The 24,376-nt window shown below is 38.6% G+C and overlaps 1 protein-coding gene across 2 annotated transcripts in view; it reads right to left on the bottom strand.

Annotated features, from left to right (window-relative positions):
* PPP2R5E (protein phosphatase 2 regulatory subunit B'epsilon) overlaps positions 1-24,376 on the bottom strand; it is a 145,257-nt gene that overhangs the window by 24,604 nt on the left and 96,277 nt on the right. For both annotated transcript variants that reach the window (XM_021701542.2, XM_021701543.2), the window contains exons 4-5: positions 18,862-18,963; positions 12,250-12,342 (exon numbers count right to left, since the gene is read on the bottom strand). In XM_021701542.2, the coding sequence (XP_021557217.1) occupies positions 12,250-12,342; positions 18,862-18,963 (195 nt within the window). The remainder of the gene's footprint in view (positions 1-12,249; positions 12,343-18,861; positions 18,964-24,376) is intronic.

Below are 24,376 nucleotides of genomic sequence, written 5' to 3'. Positions count from 1 at the left end.
CAGAGAGGAGTAGAGAGCAGATAAGACAAATGTGCACATTTTTCAAAGATGGAAAGTGGATGGCAAGGGGTAACTATCTTAGGTTTCCTCTTTCTCCATTCTGCTAAGTGTTTTTCCATTCTGCCAGCAGGGATGGAAGCCAAACAAGAAGCAAGCCAGTTCATACCAGAGAACCCTTAAAAGGCTTAAGAATTGAAGACGCCAGATATATTTGATGGCAAGGGTGTGGGGAGCTAAAAACAAGAGGGCTGGTTGAAAGTTTGTCGAAAAAGTAACAAGACCTCCCAGATCCATGTCCCACACAGTGGACTGAAGATTTACAATCAAAGTCTGGAGAGCATAAACATGCAAGTCTCTAGTATTCAAGACATGTACACAGTAAAGTGAAAAATTTATTGAAAATAAAAGAATTAAATAAAACTGCATGCTGAAGAATGAGACATTTGCTGGCACCCTTCCCGACTAAGCCCCCAAAATTCTGGATGAGGTAGGGAACAGGAAGGTCCCTTTTGAGGGACCTCAGCCTCTTGACAGCCTCAAGAGGAAACACCTATTGATACACTATTATTTGAGGGTTTCTCAATGAAAGAGCAAGGTCTTTGCTCAATGTACTAAGTGCCTCCCATTTGTGTGCATGCACATGTGAGCGCACGCGTACACACACACACACACACACACACGCTCTAAGAAGGCTCTTAGATGGCCCTAAGATGCCTCTCTGATGACTAACATGTAACTATGAAGCCAAGGATCACCAGACAACCTAACATAAAAGACAGAGACCAAAACAATCATAAAGAACTCAGAGGAAATAGTCACAATGCAAGTAAAAAACAAACAAACAAACAAACTGCAGAAAAGAACTTATCCTCAGAAATAAACAAATCGACTGGATCCCGGAAACAAAAGCAGAGCTGTTACAGATGAATATTCAGAAAATAAAAAAGAACTTTTGGAAATTCAAGATATAACAGAAATAAAAATTTCAGAAGAACGGTAACATTAAAATGAAAAAATGTATACTGAAAGTATAACCAAAAGAAGATAGTGTATAGAAGAAGATAACTAGAGGATCAATCCAGAAGGTCCAACACATTCCAAAAAGGCACAGAGAATAGGTACAGACACACAAAAACAAAGAAAATGAAATTATCTGAGAAAGAATTCAATGCAATTAAAAAAAAAAAAGACATGAATTTCAATATATATATAAGGGCCATTATGTTCTCTGCACAATGAATAAACAAAGACCTGAACCAAAGCACATCACTTTAGATTATCTGGACACTGGAGACAAAGAGTAGATCTCAAAAGCTTAGAGAGAAAATAGGTCACTATAAAGAATAAGGAGTTCAGCTGGTGTAGGCCTCCTCAATACTAACACCGGAAATGGAAAACAATCTAGAATTCCCTAAAACTTCTAAGGAGATATGGGTTCTTCTTTTTTTTTTTTTAAATGTTTTATTGATTTATTTGACAGAGAAAGAGTGAGCACAAGCTGGGGGAGCAGAAGGCAGAGGGAGGTGGAGAAGCAGACTTCTCGAGGAGCAGGGAGCCCAATGCGGGGCTCGATCCCAGGACTCTGGGATCATGACCGGAGTCGAAGGCAGACACTTAATGACTGAGCCACCCAGGCGCCCCGGGAATATGGGTTCTAACCTGTAAATCTATACCTGGCCAAAATGTCAATCAAGTATGTGGGTAGAATAAAGACAAGTTCAGAGAACCAGGTCTTGAAAAATTTATATCCCATTCATACTTTCTTAGGAAGCATCCAGAGGATGTATTCTGCCAAAATGAAAGAAAGGGAGATAAGCCAGCAAATACATAGTGCAGAAGAGTGGCAAAGGGACGTCCCAGGACGACCACTGTGGATACAGCCTAAGGGAAGCCGCCAGTGCTGACTAGAGCAGGATGATGGGGCTCCAGCTCCATGAAGGAGGCCTCCAAGGAAAACAATGGAACTGAGATTGGCTGATGTGTGGGCCAGACTGAGAAGAGGTGTACGGTGCTCTCAGAGAAGAACTGAGGGGTGAGCTAGTAACCCATACATAGGAAAGCAAGCATGTGGAAGATAAGGCAATTATTCATTCCAGGGGTTTTAAAAAGAGCTCTACAAGAGAAGAAATGCAATTATGTGCTTCGGCTATGAACAACATGTACACAGTCCTACTAATGCAACACTACAATTTCATTTCATTAGATTTTGTGACAGAACTAACTACATGGTTAAGATATAGAGGTAGGAGATAGAAAGGGAAGCATATAATGATTTACAGTAGGAAAAGATTTTAAAAATCAAGAAACAACAGAATAAGAATGTTCTTTGGCGATACGGAGACACATACAAGCAAACAGCTGAAAGACTTGAATGTGGTTACCTCTAGGGAGTGAGACTCGGCTGGGGAAGGACTGAGGCAGGAGATTGCTATTTGTCTTTATAAACCGTATAAATATATTTGTATTTTTTAAAATAGACATTATCAATTAAAAACTTTTTTTTTAAAGATTTATGTATTTATTTGAGAGAGAGAGAGAGAGAAAGCATGAACAGAAGGAGCAGAGAGACAGGGAGACAGAATCTCAAGCAGAGCCACACTGAGCATAGAGCCTGATGCAGGGATCAATCTTAACGACCCTGAGATCATGACCTGAATTGAAACCAAGAGTCGGACGCTTAACTGACTGCACCACCCAGGCGCCCGAATTTAAACTATTTTTAAAAATTAAGAGCAAAAGGGGCGCCTGGGTGGCTCAGTCGTTAAGCGTCTGCCTTCGGCTCAGGTCGTGATCCCAGGGTCCTGGGATCGAGCCCCGCATCGGGCTCCCTGCTTGGCGGGAAGCCTGCTTCTCCCTCTCCTGCTCCCCCTGCTTGTGCTCCTGCTCTCGCTGTCTCTCTCTCTGTCAAATAAATAAATAAAATCTAAAAAAAAAAAAAAATTAAGAGCAAAAGGCTTGAAACAAAAAGCCCACTGCCCTCTACTATGATAAAGAAGCAACTACCATGCCCCATTCCATGTAAAGAAAGATTTTAAAGAACATCAGAAACGCTTAAATAAACAATGAAATTGGTATTCTACATGTTTTCATGTAAATGTTGTTTTCACTCAGACTAAAATCAGGTCTCCACATTTCTGGCTTTATTTTTAACTTTAGCTCTACTATCAGCTGAAAAATGATACCTTCCAAACACCTTTGCACACGGAGAAAACAGCCCAGAACCAAGTAGCAAGAGCCAACAGCGGCCTGACTCCAATATATCAGACCAACTCAAGAGGACCAACACATCAAACAAGCTGATCTAAGGGCAACACTGAGAAAGCACAGTGGGGACAAAAGATCAAAAGGTTACACATTATAAGCTTCTAGCAATTCTGACTTCAAGACTCTGGAAACTCAGTATAAAAATTTCAAAGGTGAAAGTCCTCCAAATATGAACAAATCTGCCAAGTCGCATGCTTTTATTTTCTTCCTAATTTCAGGCATTCTTCCCACAAACTAGAGAAGTCCATTCTTTCCTCCCTCAAGCTTTCATTTTGACTGATTCAACAAAAGCTGGCGATTTAAAATTTTAAGACAATCAATTTGGTCAGCATTTCAAGAAAGAGCGGTTATTCTACATAATGATGCACTTAGTGGGATGCAGGCAGGGACTAGCTACATAATTTGTGGGGCCCCATGCAAAATGAAAACGCAGTGCTCCTTGTTCAAACACTCTGAAGAATTTCAAGACAGCAACAGCAGAGCATGAAACCAAGAGCAGGGCCCTACTCGGCACAAGGCCCGTGTCACCGCCCAAGCTGCACACCCACAGAGCTGGCTCTGGATGCAGGAGCCACAGCGCTAAAGCCCTTTCCCAAGGTTGGTAAGTTACAGGTTGGACTGGATGGGAGGAGGTGAAGAGGTGCTTTCTTAATTGGCAATGGCTAGCTGATAAAATTCCTGAACAATTAAGTTCTCTCAAGTTTTATTTGCTATAGACTCTGAGAGAGAAATGTAAACATTTTGACATATTCAAGGAACTCGTCTGGAAAAAAGCTTTTGTATTAGAGCTGAGATTCAAGGTCTCATGAAATTTATTTCAGTTTAGAACTTAAAATTTTTTAACCGGTTGGTTTGTGTCATGTCCAGTTTGTCTTGAGTTTTTAAAACACAATAATAAAAGGTCACTTTTAAGGACAGGGTAAACGATTTGCATAATTTGCATGATAATTATGGCACCTTTCAGCTAAATATAACTGCAAATGCGAAATACAAATTGCTAAATCGCAATCTCCAGCAGTACATATGTTTATAGGGACACTTGAATAGTATGTCTCTTAGCAACCACTGACTGCTTTTCAGATTTGCAGAGTGGTTGAAAGCAGTCTTTAGAAATATGCTACTAAACTCTTGCCACAATAATACACCCAATGAAATAATTCAAGGTTTGGCAACCCATCTTTGGGGGTGGGGGAGGCGGGGGCGGAGATCATAAAGAAATCATTTCCCAACTGTCCTAACACGGATGAAAATTATTTTTATTGGGAAGAGACACGTTCCATAAGCCTAAGCCAGCCTGCATACTTACGGCTATAGAAGACAGTTACTATGTCTAAAATCAACAACATTACCATAGACATGACTGCACTATGTAATCAACTGACTATCCTTGATATATCTCTGATAGCTTTCTTGTGTAAAGACTTAGATTAAGTACATACGAAATGCTAAAGGTTATGTAAATCTAGATTTAACAAAAATTACAATGAAATCTAAGGAAGTCAGTCAGTCATACCATTCTTAAATGAAAAAATTGCGACTCTTCAAAGGTACAAGTCACAGAGAGTTTGTCTGCCCTGGTACAAGTCAAAGAGAGTTTTGTCTGGCCCATACAAAAATCTGATTTCCAGGTTCTCTTGATCTCTCTAGGTTACCACTGTTTCCCATCACTCCCTGTCACACCGAGACTACTTCATTGCCTACCACTTGTCTGGCCTCTGTAAAGATTTGAACGTGCTGGGGCACCTGGGTGGCTCAGTCGTTAAGCGTCTGCCTTTGGCTCAGGTCATGGTCCCGGGGTCCTGGGATCAAGCCCCGCATCAGGCTCCCTGCTCCACAGGAAGCCTGCTTCTCCCTCTCCCACTCCCCCTGCTTTGTGTTCCCTCTCTCGCTGTGTCTGTCAAATAAATAAATAAAATCTTAAAAAAAAAAAAAAAGATTTGAACGTGCTATCCCTGCTTGTCACCTATTAAAAGTATATGCTCCTGGCACTAATAAACATTCACTTGAAGAAATCAATGGTGAAATGAATCCAAGGACAGGAGAGACCACATTTAACATCTAAAAAGATCTCAATAGCCAGAGAGGAGCCATATAAGTAGAGTCCAAAGGGTTTCTTTGATTTTTAGAATATTAAAGTCAGATTTCAAAAAATTCCTAACATGCTGGTTAAGATGCTGACAGACCAACACCATATGACTTCATGGACTGAGGCTATTCCTAGAAAATATGACAAAAGAAGATTCTCAAAACAAGAACCGATCCTAATCAAAACAGCAGTGACAGCAGCAACATAACATTTACTGACCACTGACTCATCAGGAATTGTTTTAAGTGCTTATGTATGTATTCACTTATTAAATCTCCACAACAGCCTTTCAACAAAATAACGACTATACTGTGGATATTTTGTATCTACTTTCCAGATGAGGAAACTGAGGCAATGCAGTCCTATAACCTGCCCAAGGCCATGCACTAAAGAAATGCCAGAGTCTGAATTCAAACCAGTGTATATACACTTAACCACCAATCTGTACTGCTTCCTGATGAGGATGAAAATGAGTAGCACTGAAAAGGGCTCTTGAGGAAACACTGGCAGCTTCCCAATGAACTTCAGATTTTTCAAAAGGACATATGCAAGTGACGAAAGGAAGGAAACACAACCAATGTGAAGTATAAGTGAATGGTGCAGTCTTACAAAAACAGTCTCAGGAAGGCTAATGCACACAATCAGCTGAGGTTTATGAAAAATGCCAGGCAACAAAATGAGAACGTACTTGTAATCTAAATATTCTCACCATTCTTACCGATTATGACATACATGTTCATTATTTTTTAAATGTAAAAAATAGAGAAATATAAAAATTAGAAAATGATGATCATCACACGTAATCACATTCTACCAATTAACCACTTGGTGTATTGCCTTCCAAAATTTTTAGTGCATATACAAACACTCCTTTTCCCTAAAATAAGACTCAGATTCAAAAAAATCATACTGTTCCAGAATGTGCATGTTTCACTTAAAAATAGACCATGTGTAGCTCTATCTCATTCTCTACAATCTGAATATTCCATTATACAAATGTCCATGGTTTATTCAACTAACCCCCTACTGAGGAACTTTTCAATTGTTTCCAATTTTCTAATAATTATTAACAATGATGCATTCAATATCCTTGTACATGTATCTTTGTGTAGTACCTGACTACTTCTCAAGGAATTGCTCAGTGGATAAAATACAAGTTGACAGAATTTAAGTTGATAGAACACTATCAGTTTTCCTCCTCAGAGGATTATACCAATCTAATATATACGTATGCACAACACACATCTCTATCTATGTATAGGTACATTTTTTGTGGGGTTTTGGCTTACTAAGAACGGTGTTTTCCACCCAAGCCTCTGCTATGTTCCAGTCTCCCTCCTGTACCCATGCCACACTGGTTTTCTTTAAGATTTTATTTATTTATTTATTTATTTAGAGAGCATGAGTAAGGGGAGGGGCAGAGGGAGACAGAGAGGCAGAGAGAGAATCTCAAGGGCTCAATCTCATGACCCTGAGATCATGACCTGAGCCAAAATCAAGAGTCGGATGCTTAACTGACTGAGCCACCCAGGCATTCCTATGCCACACTGTTTTCATTCATGTACCTTTATAGTTATATAAATTAAAACATTTGTTTTAATATCTAATAGGCAAAGGATATTACTTTTTCAAAAATGTCTTTTATTTCATGAACTTTTGAAATTTTCAAATAAAAAAACTACTGAAATTTTTTTAAAGATTTTATTTATTTATTTGAGAGAGAGAAAGAGAGAGCATGAATGGGGGGAGGGAAAAGCAGACTCTCCTGTTAAGCAGGGAGCCCAACATGGGGTTCAATTCCAGGACCCTGGGATCGTGACCTGAGCTGAAGGCAGACACTTAACTGAGCCACTCAGGTGCGCCTAAACTACTGAAATTTTAATTAGAACTGCACCAAATGTATAAATTAACTTGAGATTCTATGACTATCCTTATGATGGCAAATTTCCCATCTACAAATATGTTATTTATTCAAGGCTTCTTTGCAAAATTTTCTTATAAGTTTCACAAAAACTTTTACATTTCATTTCAAAAGGTGGAGATTTTAAAATTAATATTAGAATCAAGAAAAATAAGATATCCCACTAATGTGGGGAGATAATATAGTATGAGGAGTGTATAAAAAAAGGAATTAGTATTTAATGAGCAACTATTATAATCCATGCATGACACCAGCAGACATTTTTATAAGTCATGTCATTTTATCATCATAACAAGCCCACTTTGTTGTAACTTCTAAGAGAGGTCACCATTATGGCCATCGTACAGAAGAAAACACTGAGGCTCAGAATAGTAAAATATGTGCCCAAGTTTTCAAGTACTTATTTACAAGTGAAGGGAGGGAGCCTATCTTTGTATCCATAGTGCCAACTCAATTAAGCAGATTTAACAACGGTCAGTTTGGCGGTACATCCTATTTTCCTGTTCCTCATGTTGCAAATGAGGAGACTCAAGCTTGGACAGTGAGTATATTAATTGGCTGAAAGCCACATTGCCAAGTAGGTGGAAAAGCCAGGGTTTTAATGCAGTTCCTTCTTACCCCACAGCACATATTCTTAGCTCCTATAATACATACTACTTAGAGTACACAGAGGAGTCAGGATGCAAATCCACAGCTTGTTAACTTTCTTTCCACTACATCATGTTGAAATAACTCAATTCTTATTTTGCTTTTGTCTTTACTGACAGGAGAAATGAGAGTCAGAATAGACTGTAACGAATACAGCTAGCTGCTATAGAAAATAGGTTTAAATCTCGTGGCTAGAATAAATTATATCTAACTAAATAAAAAAGTTTTAAGTTTGAGATCACCAAAATTCCTTTTGAGAATGCACAGAGAATAAAAAATCTGCTCAAAGAAAAAGAATGCAGTCAGTGTCATCCCGATTTGCAAGAGGGGAAGGAATGAGGATTCCCATGTCATAAGAAAACCAGGCTTAAATACAAAGCACACCAGGACTAGATGGCATCACGGGAGGCTGTGGGGAGAGAGACAAGCAGGGGGAAAGTGGGGGTGTAAATAATGAACGAGCTGACTACAGGGTACACAGATGAAGGGGCTGCCAGCTCAGGGACAGGTAAGGTGCAGCGGCAGGAGGAAAAGGAGAGGGGGGAGGGGCAGGACAGAATCTCAGCAACAATGCCTTAAGCTCCAAAAGGCCAAGCAGGTCCCAAGTTGGAAACAAATCTCCCAGGAAGGAAGCTCAGGAAAATTACCTAGGGGATTGAGACCCCACTCCTAGAAGGGGCTGGGATCTCAGGTAAGTCATCAGTAGACTAAAGGGTAGGAAAAGGGGCAGGAGACCAACTTTACAGGTTACCAACATGAATGAACAGGGTATTCTGGAAAATGGCAGCTAATCGGCACCCAGGGTTTATCCCCAACATGACAGGTAATGCTCTGGTTAGTCAAATGATTACATTCAAGTACACCCAGTGGTGTTATTGGTTTTGCCAATACCCTGCCTGTCCCTTTCCTGACTGATTCAGGAACTGCCGGGATCCCTGGTGTGAAGGTTAAGTTCATCAACAGACCCAGCAGAGGGAAGGTAAAAGATGCAAAGGTTGTAAAAATGAGGCAAGGGCTGAAAACATAAAGTATAAGTAGACGGACTCACTATGTAAACTTGATTTCTTGTCTGGCGAAACTCGGAGACAGACGATCAATCACATGGATTCCAAGTACTTGGGGAAACATTACCAATAAATAACAGTAGCCCCCAGAAGTTCACTAATGTCCCAAGGCAGATGAACAGCATTTCTTTTTATGATAAAGTCCCAAGGCCCATAGATGAGGGGATGCTGTAAAGACAAAGTCCTGGCTTCTACCATAGCATCTGACAGAGTCTACACTCTCCTTATGAACAACAACAACAAAATTTTTAACCATTTTTTTTAAAGACTTATTTATTTATTAGGGGCGGGGAGCAGAGGGAGAGGAAGAGAGAGTCCAAGCAGACTCTGCGCTGAGCACGGAGCCCAACGCAGGGCTCGATCTCACAACCCTGAGATCGCAACCTGAGCAGAAACCAAAGAGTCAGACACGCAACTGACTGCGCCACCCAGGCACCCTGAACAAAATTTTAAAATGTAAGAAGGATGATGTTATTCTAGAGTAAATTTATAACAGGTTCAAGGATGGAATCCAAAGACTGCTGATTAATGAACCTGTTCTAAACGGAGGAAAGTTGCTAAAGACATGCCAAAGGCCTCGGTCACCAGTGCTGGCTATTCTAACAATTTTAACCAATGATCTGAGACGAAGCCAAGAGCTACTAGCACAGTTAAGAAAGTCACAGATGTGATAAAGACGGAAGGCACAATGAATACAGTGGATGACCAACTCAAGATCCAGAAAGACTTCAAAAGGCTGGAAAGAAATTATATTCTGCAGGAATATATGTCAAACCCTACACTTAGATTAAAAGGCAAACTGTACAATGAACAAAAACAAAGGAAAACACAGCTTTACAACGTCATGCACAAAGCTAAGTTAGAAATCAGTTAAAGACCACAAACTTAACACAAGTTAATAGTGCCACGGGGCAGCAAGAATAGTTAATGAGACTTCCCTTTTAAGAGACCCACACAAGGGAATGGGGGACCCAATTCTAGGCTGTGCTGGACCGACCAGGCTCAGGGCACTATGTTCAGACAAAGACATCATTTTTAAAGACAAATGGACACATGTTGAAGACTTTCAAAACAGACAAATGAGACAGGATTGACAGAAGTAAGAACACAGTCTAGAGCAGAGAATGCACACTGACAGCTGCTAAGCTAGATACGGAAGGCAAATCGGGTTGGTTCATCAGAACACTTCACATAAAAATCTGGATTTGTTTCTCTTGAGGGGGAAAAAAGTCTAACAATAACTGAAAGAAGAGGGGCAGCCAAAGCTCCCTTTAATAGAAACCTGTCCACCTCCTAGTGTCTGACACCTGGTCACCAACTTGTCATAAATGAGCCTACAAGCATTTGAGCTGCTACTCCTGTTCCTAGGAAAAAAAGCCAAGAGGTAAACACAAGCGCTGTGTTCTAAGACCTAAAACGTTATGTCCGAGCTAGTTAATACTAAAGGACTTAGTCTGGGGAAATAAGGCCAAAGGCTACAAGGTATAAGGAGGTTCAACATAAAGAACTTTCTAACAAAATCAGAACAATCTGCCCAGGTATATGGTCCTTCTTCACTAAAAAAGAGTAAATGGGAGTCACTCCTTCTTGGGTCTCAAAGGAGACTAACTCACAGAACTAGAACAGACAACCCAAAACATCCCTTTCAAGTCTGGGTTTCTCTCATGTTTTAATCTTATGAGCTTTATTATCATCAGTACCCATCTACCACGAAGAACACAGTGAGTTGGGCCCTGCATGCTTTTCATGTAAAGAAAACGCTTCATCGTAAGATCCCTGTTCTTATTGTTTCCATGTAAACTGAACACAGGCTTCACTATCTGATCCTCTTGGGTATTTTGATTTACCATAAATATAAGGGAACCTTAGTATTTCATTAGTGTTGAGGAGTGAGGGCTATTCCTGCCTTGAAGTCATTCCAAGTTTATAGTGAGGGGAATCACAAAGAGGCATCATGACATAATGGACAGAAAATCAGAATAGGAAATGTGCTTGGGAAAACTTGACAAAGTTTCTAGACCTCAGTTTATTCACCTATAAAGTGGGCCTGAAATTTAGCCACGTCTGTTTTAGATTATGGTACAAAGTAAATAATGCATGTAAAGATGCTCTGACAATTATACAGTGCTATATAAATGCAAGGACTTTCCAATACAAAACACAGACCGACCTGTCACATGTTGCCTCTCTGTCTGAAATGCATTTTGCCTCCTTGGTATAAGAATCTGGATCAGTCGACCTATTTACCCAATGCTCCATGTATCCACCTATTTACCTACATCTCTTTTTCCAAAGCCTCTTTTCTAAAACCTCACTTTTCCAAAGCCTCTCTACCTAATATATCCAAAATTCTAAATTTATTAATTGAATTAAGGAGGGGAAATGAGTCATCACAAAGGCTATCAACCTTTATCCAGGTAAGGTATAGGAGGATCAACTTCCCGCCAAAATAATGTTTTAAATTTGAAGTTCTGCTTACTGGCTCACTAGGAGATAGATATTTATTCTTTTTGACATGAGGTGCTCATTAATCACTTAGAAAGGAGCTACAATAGTCCACACACCAGTTGGCTCAAGTACCCACTTTTATAGATGAATGTCAACAACAAGAGCACGAAGATGTTACCTAAAAATTCAATGTCATGAACATTCCCAAGTACCAGGTAAAAAGGAAGATGTGGTCTACAGTTACAAAATGTAAAATGGCAAATCAAGAAGAATACACACCCTGAGAAGTTCCAAACAGATAGGTGAGAGTTAATCACTTTAAAGGAATTTTAAGGTGTTAAGTAAGCAGTGCTGTTTCCTAGCTGTGAAAGCTCACCAGTATCTGATTTTGATTATTTGTTGAAGGTTATTCATGCTCTAGACCATGCTTTTTCAGTTTTAACAGATCTGTGCAATAGTTACTTAAGAATCCTTATGCAGATAGGAGTTTTTAAGCTACACAAAGATTCACACCAACTAGAGGTCCTATAAATGAAATTCCTTTATAATTAAATTTTAAGAAAGAAAACTGCAGGGATTTAGGCATTAGCATTCCTTGTTGTTTGAAATGAAATTAATTTCCAGCGATAAACTAAACAATAAATTAAAGAAATACCTATTTCTTTTAACGGGCAATAATGGAAACTAACTTATATATGCAGTATTTGCTTAAAAGGTGATATAACTGCCACTGAAAGATTTTTAAACAATCAAGAGAAAATAAGGTAAAGTGTTATCAACTGAATAACGAATGCATGCAACCATAAAACTTTGCTTACCTGTAATACAAATTTCTGATCTATGTATTTTTTGGCAATGCTGGGTTGGAATTCTTGGCTTTCCAAAAATCGTATGAAAAATTCATATACAAGCTGCAACAAACAGATTATAGTTAATTTCAAATTATAATTCACTTATCAAAAACCATAAAAAGCCTATAACACTAAAACTGACAGGGCTTAGATAATTGAGTTTTAATATCAATTACAAGCTATGCTAGCCCTTCTTGTGGCTCATGGTTGCTATTACATTTTTTAACTTTTTAAATTAAAAATCTGAAAATAACAGCCAAACAAAGCAAATAAAAATCTCCCATAGCCTCACCATTTAGAGATAACCACTGCCAACAATTTAATGTATAAACCTCCTGATCTTTCTCTATATTTCTACACCATATCAATGAACTATAAATATATTTTTATATAGTTTTCAAACTGCTTTTACCATCTAAACAATATATTGTATACAATTTATATCAATAATATCTAAGCCATCATTCTTAGTAGCTACAAGTAAGTAGTCCATTATACATAATTTATAATGACTAATTCCATTAGTCATAATCAATTTAACCAATCTCCTATGCTTGGACATCTAAATAGTTTCTGAATTACTTCTCTATCAAATTATGCCACAATGTATATCATGTAATATACATCAGGGTGCATTTCCTCGATTATTTCATGAGGAAATATTTCTACAAGTGGAATTGTTAGAGCAAAACACATCCAAACATTTCAGGATTTTCAACACTCACTGCTAAATTTCCTTCCAGAAAACTTATGGCAATTTACACTTCTCTAAGCAATATATTATAGTTTAGCAGAATACTCTCATCTGCAAGGAATAAAAATATCCTCATCTGTAGTGTCAATCTCAAATAACTGTTCTGATAAACAGTAGAAGATCATTGTTTATGCTCTTTGCAAAATAAATCTATGTTAAAGTATACATTAGATCCTGGTAGAGTATACAACAGTATATAAAAAACAGAACTTTTAACAAGAGACAGACAGGCACCAGGTTGGAAGTCCAGCTCTGTCCCTTATTAACTGTGTAACCCTAGGCAAGTTCATTTCTCTAAAAGTCTGTTTCTTCAACTAAATAATGGGGATGATAATTAATCCCTAAGATTAAATGTGATAATATATATAAAGCACTACGCATAGCAGACTAACACATATCACCATTATCACTATTGCCTAAAATAGCATTCTCAAACTTTTCAGTCTTGCGCCTTTACATTTAAAAATGGTTGAAGAGTCCAAAGCTTTTGCTTATATGATATATATATATATATATATATAAAAATACATATATACGTAAAGTCAGAAATACAAACAGAAAATTTAAAATACATATTTGTTATTTCATTTTAAAGCAATAAAATATATTACACATTAACAGAAGTTAATGTGGGAAATAACTTTATTTTCCAAAAAGAATTACTGAGAAGCATTATTTTTTTCTTTGTGAAAAATCTCTTTAATTGAATATTAGAAAGCTGCTTCCGTATTCAACCAGTTGCGATACACTGTTTTGGTTGAAGTATAAAGAATCAAGCCTCATGCGGATCTAATAGTATGAAAAAGGATGAGCATTTTCATAGTCTTTTCACATAATTGTGGAAATTCTTCTTTGATACTACACCAAAACTTGAGTTTCTTAAATTGGAGTTGCAACGCAGAATCTGAAGCCAAAATCAATGAATTTTTCATACTCTGTTATACTAAATTCCAATTGTCTGTCTTGCACTTTGAATGGATTTTTACCTACGCATGGTTTCCTAACATCATTCACTGACCAATTGGAAAATACTGGTTCACCGAGTTATGCAGATTTTTCAAATGCTCACAAGTTTTATTATACAGTATCAAAAGTCCTATTCCTTAATATCTCCAATTTTATCAAAAAGTCTAAGTTTTGATAAGCGATAAAGTTCAAGGTGACAGCAGAAAGATAAAAGTTTCCCAAAATTCTAATTCTAAATTTTGCTTGAATGCTCTAATTTTATCAGTGGCAACAACTGTTTTCTTTGTCTATTTTTAAGAAAACATCCACCAAATACCCAAGATGGAAGTACAGTTTGCCAGACATTCCTTCCAGTAAAAATGGGATTTCTTGAAAAACCAGCTAGTTCAGCTTGTAGCTCAAACAATCACATAAATGCTTTAGCACAAGACAAATCAGTATACTTCAGTATGCAGTCACTGGGCTTTGTGCATACTTCCGTTTCCCTCTTTGCCACGAAGAATATTTTTTTAAATGTGTACTCAAAGGTCAAGATTTAATAATATTTAATTTCATAATTTTTGCTGGTTTTCCAAGAACATTTTTATTTGAAATTGGCGCTTTTTTTTTTTTTTTTTGTCAGCGCTTGGCAGTAAAACATATGCTCACAAAGCCAATTTGCCACAACCGTCTTGATCTGTGCTAAAGCAGCAGCAATTTCAACCACCAATGCTTTTACAACCATCCGTTCCAATGTCAACACAGTGAAACCAGCCAATAGCATAGTATTCTTATAAAACTGTTCTGATTTTGCAGGCCTGAAAATCAGGTCTCAGGGTCCCCCAAGGGTGTGTGTTACCACTAACCTAAATGCATCAAACAGTAACCTTATGACTTCAGACTGTAACTTAACACTTAGGTATTCACATTAGGAGTTTACTTCAAAGTAAAAAACCATTTTTCTCTTTGAAACTCGGAATTCAGAAAAACTTCTTGCCCAAGGATCTGAACATTGTCAAGCTGTAATTCTAGGCATGAAACATGACTGAGCCCCCAACACCCTCTAGAAGAATTGTTTTTTCAATACACTAATTTTTCAACTCTTTCTTTTACAAATAGAATGTCAGCCTTATTCAAACAACCCATAAAAGGGGGTTTAATTCCCACAAAGTGGAGAGATTCTCATCTTGCAGGCCTGACTTGTGAGCTGGCAGGGCTTTCTAGCAGGACTGGCAAAGTGCTCTCTTCCCTCTGGTCCCTTGAAAGCAGTTACAGTTTAAAACAGTTTGGTGGAAACACTTTAGACACATTTACTAATAAGTATAAATGTTCTCTACACTTACGAGACAGATTTTTTACCTCAGAATCAAAAATCTCCCTTGAATTTCTAAAGGGAAAGAAAGACTGAGGACTGAGAGAATAATTTACTTTTCAAGATCACATAAGTGAACTCTCCAAGGAACATGAGTTAAAAAGACTTTAGCATTTCTGTTTTTCAGTCTCAAGTGTAAAGCACTAAAAACAATCCCGATTGTAAATGAAGTCCTGCAAAATCACATTCTACTGGAACTACAGACCCAAATACAGAAAATACACAAAGAATAACCATGGTAACTATGGAATACAGTTTAAAAGATACCAATACAGATAACAGAAAATATCAAATAACACACATACAGTAGAACCTCTGATATATTTAAACTAAAAATTTGTGGATTTAATCTTTTTTCTATTTTTCTTAAAGATTTATTTATTTATTTGAGAGAGAGAATAAGGGGAGGGGCAGAGGGAGAGATAGAATCTCCAGCAGATTTCCCGCTGAGCAGGGAGCCCGAGACTCGGGGCTCAGGGCTCGATCTCATGACCCCGAGATGATGACCTGAGCGGAAATCAAGAGTCAGACTTAACCGACTGAGCCACCCAGGCACCCCAAACCTTTTTCTATTTTTAAATATCTCCAAAGATCCATGATTTGTTAGGAGTAGTTTTGTATGGCCACAAACTTAAATCAGACAAGAGGTGTGTAGAAACAGTCAATTGGCTAGGTTCATTGCCTAACCCATCACCCAATAACCATGTCTCAATGCAATTTTGTTGTTCTGTACTATTATCAGACATTTGGTAATAAACACTGTGCTTCCTTAAAAAAATGTGATCCAGAAAAAGAAGCACACTGTTAATGCTGGAGTTAATAAAAAGTGAAAAGGTGCTATGTTTTGGTCAGAAAAATACTGTTGGCTCAATTAAAAAGTAAAATGTTAAATTTAGTAATAACTCACTATAACATGAATGACCTGTCATGAACAGCTAAGATTTCCTGAATGCTCAGTGAGTGCTCTTGTCAGTACTAAAACCACCTATCAGTGAAAATGGAAAGGTGACCAATTTGTAGAGTTAGAATACATAAGAGAAACACAGGAATCTTGAGTACAAAGACCTCCAGAAAGGAATAGTTGAAGGCAACAATGTGCCTACTGACTTGACCTTTATTAGAAATGACGGTTAATTTATGAATTTTAAAAGTAGGTTTCCTTTACCTGATCCAGTCTAAGTCATATTTCCCCCTAAGCTAAAGCAGGGATCAGAGGATTATAGGCTTGAACAGGGTGTCAACACAGATAAAGCCAGACCGTTTTGGAATACAGTTTGTGGGACTTTACATCATAAGGGTAAAGGTCTCATCATCGCTCCTCATTGTCACTTTGGTTTTAGAGTTTCAGGTGAACTAACAGTTAATGCTCCTGTAGGAATGACACAGTGTAAGCTAGAGATTTTTGGTGACAGCATTTAGTTTCATAGCTTTAGAAATTAATTTGGTTTGTATTTTATAGAGTCATTAAGCTTAGGAAGGATTAACTGAAATACTCAATTCAACTTTACTGTGCTTTAGAGGAAATTTGTATCTCTGGTGATCATGATTTAGAGCATTCAAAAAGTTCTTGCAAATGGCAAGAGTAGTCTACTGTCTCTGGGATGTAGAGAAGACAAGTTGAAGCTTTGAAGACAGCTTTCTTCCTGTCTTTTCCACCATAAGATGTGGGACTTTCCTGAGATTATCTTGTTTGTTTTGTTTTTTAAATTTCTTCCAGACTAGGGGCACCTGGGTGGCTCAGTCGTTAAGTGTCTGCCTTCGGCTCGGGTCATGATCCCAGGTCCTGGGATCGAGCCCCGCATCGGGCTCCCCGCTCCGCGGGAAGCCTGCTTCTCCCTCTCCCACTCCCCCTGCTTGTGTTCCCTCTCTCACTGTGTCTCTCTCTGTCAAAAAAATAAATCTTTAAAAAAAAAAATTTTTTTTTTCTTCCAGACTACACTGCACTTTATGAACTGGTGCCAAACATTAGGAATAAGGCATGACAAGAAGTCCAACTATTCAAAAGAATGATTTTTTTTTTTTTAAAGATTTTATTTATTTATTTGACAGAGAGAAAGCACAAGTAGGCAGAGAGGCAGGCAGAGAGGGAGAAGCAGACTCCCCACTGAGCAGGGAGCCCGATGCGGGGCTCGATCCCAGGACCCCCAGGGATCATGACCTGAGCCGAAGGCAGCCGCTTAACCGACTGAGCCACCCAGGCGCCCCAAGAATGATTTTTTTTATTTTAATTTTTGTCACAATCTGGGATACACCATGAAAAGCACAAATAATTTTCCAAATTTCTTAGACTGCAGATAGTATGTCTGACACCTTAAAAAAAAAAAAAAATCAAGCAGCTAAAATAGGAAATCAGCCACAGCATTTTAACTAATTTACTCAATCTTGGCATTGGCAGCAGGAATACATATGTATAACACGCCTGGGTAAGAGCTGAGGAAACAGAGGCCCAGAAAGCTCTCTCTATAACTAGGGAAACAGCATACATGTGTATCCGTAGCAACCTTGAGTTGCCAAAGCAGGACAGGGAAAGTTGCAAATTGATGTCAGAAATTCTGAAGTGGGGAAAAAAGAAACTTTTAGACACCTTCTAGGCTTCGTCTCACTGAGGTACAGTTTTCTGCTCTTTCAAAAGTCAACAAGTAGTCGTGATGCAATGGCTTCTGCCTCTGGCTGAAAGTGTACAAGGTTTTAGTCCCTCTCTACCACCCCTTCCCTCCTGGTTGGTTGTCATCCAGCCTCTGAGGACATTCTAACTCAATGGAAAGATAGCTTGGGGGCGCATGACATTCACATTTCCTTGTTCTATTCCTTGGAGAAATGTTGGCCTGCAGCGCGAGCGGCCAGGAAGGGAAGATTGAAAATGACCAGTATGGGTAAGTAAAAAGAGTACAGATGGGCCTGGTGCTGGCAAAGGAGATACAGGGATGGCCCTGATCTGTCCCGGCACATGCGCATGACTGGAAAACATGGCTTTCCCAGCGCAAGAGAACAAAACTGGCTTTCATACAAGCTTCCTATCGGCTGTTGCTCTTCCTTACAACACTATGAAATAACTCTTGCAATTTGTTTTTGCCCTTCCAGGCTGCAGAAACACATTTGTGGCTATCATGAAGACAGGCATTCAATCCCCAGGGTACCTGCTGATGAAAATGAGATATAAACTCTATGACCTAATCACATCCAACTAATATTAATGTGAAAATAGTTCAGTTCCTATTGGAGGCTCCAGCAGGCAGGATCACATAGAAGCTCTAATCAAAAAGCAAGAACTGCTGGCTGGACCCACAACCTGGGAGGAACCACACTAAAGCATTACACCACAACTTATTATTTTATTCTTTTGGCATCCTAATTACCAAGAGAAGAAACACAGAGAGCATTCTCTAGCTTTCCATTAATATACTCTAATTTGATTTCTGGGTGAATAAAGGCCTTCAAGGAATTCCCATGCTAATCAGCTAATGAGTTAATGGAGCTTTCTTTTATAACAAATGGTAGTTCAAAGTACCTGTAAGTGTGGCCAGGATGCCTCAAGGGTAGGTTCATCTTCTTCTGGATCAAATTCATTGCTGTCACTAGGAGGGAGAGTTCTGAATATATTGCAAGATACCTAAAAATAAACAAGCAGCAGAGTTAGCTGGAAGCACCTCCTGGGCAACCTTACACAAGGTTTGCAGCCAGCCAAAGGGAACCCAGATGACAGATGACAGGAACACCACCAAACTGGAACGGGGAGCTCTTTCTACAGGCTTCAAGGCCAGGACCACCTCTAGGCAAAGCTGGAAAGTGGCAGAGCTGCACCTCCTGCCCTCTTGAACAGTGCTCCTTGTCCTTAGATGGCCATCCCCATGCCAGGTCCCTTTGATTTTAGACCTCCCATCAAAGCCTGCTCTACTTACCGGTCAAGCATGCGTCTAATTAACCAATTTACACTAAGATATAAATAACTGCTAATGGGCTTTATGTATTTCCCTTCTTAGGTTTATTCACAATTTGCAAATTTACAGTCAAACTAATGGTAAAATTTCAGACATTTACAAAAAGCAAATCAGAAAAGATACTGCTGAACCTAACACCCTTGAAATCATACCTAATCTGTTCTCAGTTGGTTTACAAACTACCAGGGTGCCTGGCTGGCTCAGTCAGAAGAGCATGCAACTCTTGATCTTGGGGTCATGAGTTCAAGTCACACATTGGGTATAGAGAGTACTTAAAAATAAATAAACTTTAAAAAAATAGTAATGATGCCCAGGATAAGATGTATCTGTGATACAAATCTCTATATACTAATTAGGTATTTCTTTACCATATGCAATTTCCAGATTAAATGCTGGTTGCTCAAAGGATGGCCAGGAGTTGATTTAACCGTTGAAATTGGGCAATGAAGAGATGAGGATTAATTATTCTATTCTAATATTTTTGAATATATTCAAAGATTTCTGCAGAAAATGCTTATTTTTAAAATGTGGTTGCTACTATTCTCAGGGTTCCTTCTCAATTTCTATTCTGTTTCTCGTCCTATGTAGTCATCTATCCTCTCCCAGTGACCCAAATATGTCCTCAGATATGAAGAATAAAACGGGGGTGGGGGGGGAGCAGGGGGTAAATTATAGAAGGCAAGAAGGGAAAAGAAAGGAGACTGAACCAGAAGCGTTTGCTGGACTTTCTACATAATGCAGAAAATACAAAGTATAATATGCTATTCTGAAAGAGGAAAGAAGAAAGGCTTTTGGGGTACCATATAATCTGTAGCAACCTTGAGTTGTTTATTCATTTAACACGTATTTATTATTATTAAATGCTCATTATATTCACACACTATTCCAGGCACTGGGAAAATAACAATGAACAAAGCAGAAAAAAGTCCGTGCCCTCCAGGAGCTTATATTTTAGTTAAATTCACAAGTACCCTAATTTTCTCACTAAGGAAACTGAGCCCAGTTGTGTAAGCTATGAAAAGGAGAGATTCGATTTTATTTTATGTGTCACAGGAAGCCATTAGTTGATCTTAAACAGAAATGTGACAGGATTTTATTTTTGCTTTAAAAAAAAAATCATTCTGGTGGCTCTCTGTATTGAACAGACAGGGAGGGGACAAGTTAGAAGCCTATGGAGGTGGCAAGCAATGATGATGACTTGGACCGGGATAGTGGCAGAGGAGACAGAAGTAGATTGATTCAAAATCTACTCTGGAAGTATTATCTGCTGCTGGCCTGGATACACATGGGGTAAAGAAAAGGAAAGAATCAAGGATGAGTCACAGATGTAAGGCCATTTACCCTCGGAGATGGCTGGGATAGGGAAAGCTTTCTTTGTTTACTTGTTTGGGGGGGAGATCCAGAGGTTGGAATGTGTTAAAGAAGCAATATCCAGGAGGTAATCAGACATATGAATCTGGACCTGAGAGCTGGACAGGTCAGGACTAGAGACATTTAAGGACTCCTTGGCGTATAGATGATTTTAAAGCCATGAGATTAATGGATCACCTTGGAAAGGAGTAAAAAGGAAGAAAGGAAAGGACCCACAGGCATCTGACATTTAGAAATCAGACAGAAAAAGAACAAACAACACAAATGAAAAGGAGTAGAAGGTAGGAGAAGAAAAGAACTAGAGTTTGGGGTCTCAGGAGCTAAGAGGAACAGTATATTAAGAGGGACAAAGAGGTCAACAGCAGTAAATGCTACTCTGAGATTGACTAAGATGCACACAGAGCATTATCTATTGGATTCTACAGCCCTATGAAGTGGATACTATCATGATCTCCAATTTACCACTGAGGAACTGGAAGCACGGGTGTTGTTAAGATCTGAGGTGACACTTAGTAACCAGCAGTTACAACTGAACCCATGCTGTCAGGCTCTACCACAGTGTTCCAGAAAAGTAGGTAGACTACTGCTTTTGCTCTACTTTAGCTCAGGTGACTGGAAAAAAAAAAATCATTATATTAGAATACTTTTGCCATGACTAATGACAGCATGCACAGGTCTATTATGTTATTTTTGTCCCTTCCAATGATTATCAGAAATTCCGTTTACAAAGAAACTAGTGACTTTTCAGAAAACCATCAACCCATGACTTCTCTTCAACCAGCCAGCCACACTGTAATCAAAAGGGAAAAAAAAAGTCCTTTAGTTACTTGCTTTTGAAACTATACATATATTTCAAAACTGAGTTTTCATTCCAACTGAATCATTTGTATTTACCGTACTCTCTAACAATGTTCTTTCCTCTCCCAAGATGTAAAAGTAAACCATGAAAGTTAAAAAAAGCGGGGCGGGGGTCCTGTATAGTAAGAAATCTGGATAAAAGGACATGGAAAGTTCTGCTCCTGGATACTCCTGGTCGTGTAAACCCTCTTACAGGGCTCACGGTGTGCTGCAGCAAGTATTTGTTTACATATGTGCCTGTCTCTCCCTACTAATTAAGAATATGCAATGTCACATTCACATCTGTTTTCCTAGCACGTACAAGGCAACCAATAAATGCTCACAAAATAAAAATTTGGACACATTTACAAAACTGTGTATTTTGGTTTTGCTTTTTAAAAATTTCAAGTTGAAGTTTTCTGAGTGATTTAAATTAATCGAAGTTATTTAATTTAAGATGTTTAAGTCTGTACAGTGATCTCAACCTCTGATTTGGTCAAAGCTTCATCTCTCAATTATCACATCAAAAGAATGTCAAGTTGTGTAAATTATCCACACAGCAAGTAGTTCTAAAGGCATGCTCTTCTCACTCAGCCACACACTGCCATTTCTTCAGATGTGCCTTCCTTATAATGCTTTATTTAGCTTACTTCTAAATATTCATCCAGATGAGTAATGAGGAAGCACAGATCTATTGGGCTAGACAGACAATGAAGAGCTGACTCAATTGGTTAAATAGTTCTCTAGCAAATTTGGAAAGACTGTCAAAACATATCAAGTGTCATGGAAATGGCCAAGCTTTTGAACCAGTCGGGAACATACTAGGTGCTTAATAAAAATGTCACGAATGAATGAATCATTGCTCCCATCCTTAAGAATCTATTCTAAAAAAACTAATCCAAGACAAGTCTGAAAAAACTACTTAAAGCAGTCATTTGTAACATTGTCCAAAAAGTGTAAAATTGGAAATAACCTTTATGTCCAACATTTAAGAGGTACATCAACTTACTAGAATACTGTGCAGCATTAAAGATGATGGCTAGGGCGCCTGGGTGGCTCAGTCGGTTAAGCGTCTGCCTTCAGCTCAGGTCATGATCCCAGGGTCCTGGGATCGAGCCCCACATCAGGCTCCCTGCTCAGCCAGGAGTCTGCTCCTCCCTCTACCCTCCCCTCCTGCTAGTGATCTCTCTCGCTCTCTCGTGCTCTCTCTCAAGTAAATAAATAAAATCTTAAAAAAAAAAAAAAAGATGATGCCTATATGGAAGCACAAAGAAATATTTACGAATAAAGATTTAGGAGGAAAGACAACAGAAGATGATACGACTATACCTATAAGGGATAGAAATGGATAGCTAAAGGGAAATTTTTAAAAGCTGTAGTGAAGCAAGAGGAATATGGATGCTAAACTAGGTAGTTGCTGTTATCTCTTGAGGCGCAGAAAGTAAGTCCTAAACCTACAAAAAGCCTAAGTTAGAGACATACAGTATATAAGTTATGCCTTTTATTTGAATATGAAAATGGGCTCTTGAATTTGTTTAAGATTATTACTGTCAAGAGAGAGTTAAAAATCAGAGCTTCCTACAATGCCTAGAGCCTAGCTCATGAATGAATGGCTGAAAGATTCAATGAATGGACCAGTTTAACTAACCAGTTAAATCATGAATTTAAAATTGAGCTACCCATGGATCGGGGGGCAGGGGGAGGCAGTCCTGCAAATCCCCTGACTTTTCTGCAACAATTTTGTCTGGTGAGCCCAATTTGGGAAAAGATCCAGTTGCTTTGGTCAGATTTTCAAAAGATTTCCAAGATTTTAAAATGGCCTAAAAACCACATCCAAAATGGTAGATTTACTTCCATTAAATCTTTCTTTATCACTGGTAGCCACTTCTGATTTATAGTCCAGGTTTTATTTTTTTTAAGTCTCCATTTATTTATTTGTGAGAGAAAGAGAGAGAGGGAGCACAAGCAGGAGGGAGGGCAGAGGGAACAGAAGAGGCAGGCTCCCCACTGAGCAGGGAGCCCAACACAGGGTTCAATCCCAGGACCCTGGGATCACAACATGAGCTGAAGGCAGAAATTAACCGACTGAGCCACCCAGGCACTCCTACCGTCCAAGTTTTAAAGGGATTATTAAATAGGTAACTTTATTAAATTGGTAATAGCAGTTGTATGCTTACTTATGCAAATATACCGTGACTCCAAGTAGCCACCAGCATCAATCCCCACCACAGAGCAGTTCTGCAGAGTCTATGTGGCTAGATTTAAATGCACTGAGGTATTTCTAAAGTCACAAAAACTGCCTCTATAATATATTTAAATATATGAGGCTCTCGTCCTAAACCGTCTATTTTATTCATTCAGGAACGGATTATCCAAAATGAACAAAAGAAATTTTTTAAGTAAATTACAAGGGTTTATTTTTCAACTGTTTTATTTTAATCTACACTGGAATCAATGCAAAGAAAAAGAAGTTTAAGAAATAAGTGTCTTTGAGGTAGTCTGATTCATTTTCATTCCAAAGGCATTATAATAAACACTGAATGTTGGAATCAAACTAAAGGTTTGAAGGCACTGGGGGCTGGCCTCCACAAAGTGGCTCTAAGGACAGAAAGCAAGGCTGAGGGGATAGCAGGAACTGGTGTTAAAATCTAAATAAGCCCTCCTCAAAGGTAGAAAACTTAGGATTAGGGATTCCACTGGGTTGCTTCTAGAATCAGATCATGTTAGAGACTCTCTCATCCAATTCCCTCCTCTTACAAATAAGAAAAGTCCAAAAAGCTTGTGAGTTTTTCAAGGTAACACAGCACCACGATATGCATGGAGGGTTCTCAGGGTCCTTTCTCTGACACACCACCTCCATGCCATCCATGAATACCA

This window comes from Neomonachus schauinslandi, chromosome 9, assembly GCF_002201575.2.
Source record: "Neomonachus schauinslandi chromosome 9, ASM220157v2, whole genome shotgun sequence".
Classification (NCBI taxonomy): domain Eukaryota; kingdom Metazoa; phylum Chordata; class Mammalia; order Carnivora; family Phocidae; genus Neomonachus; species Neomonachus schauinslandi.
Note: the sequence above shows the minus strand (reverse complement) of the source record. Positions and strands in the feature narration are given on the sequence as shown.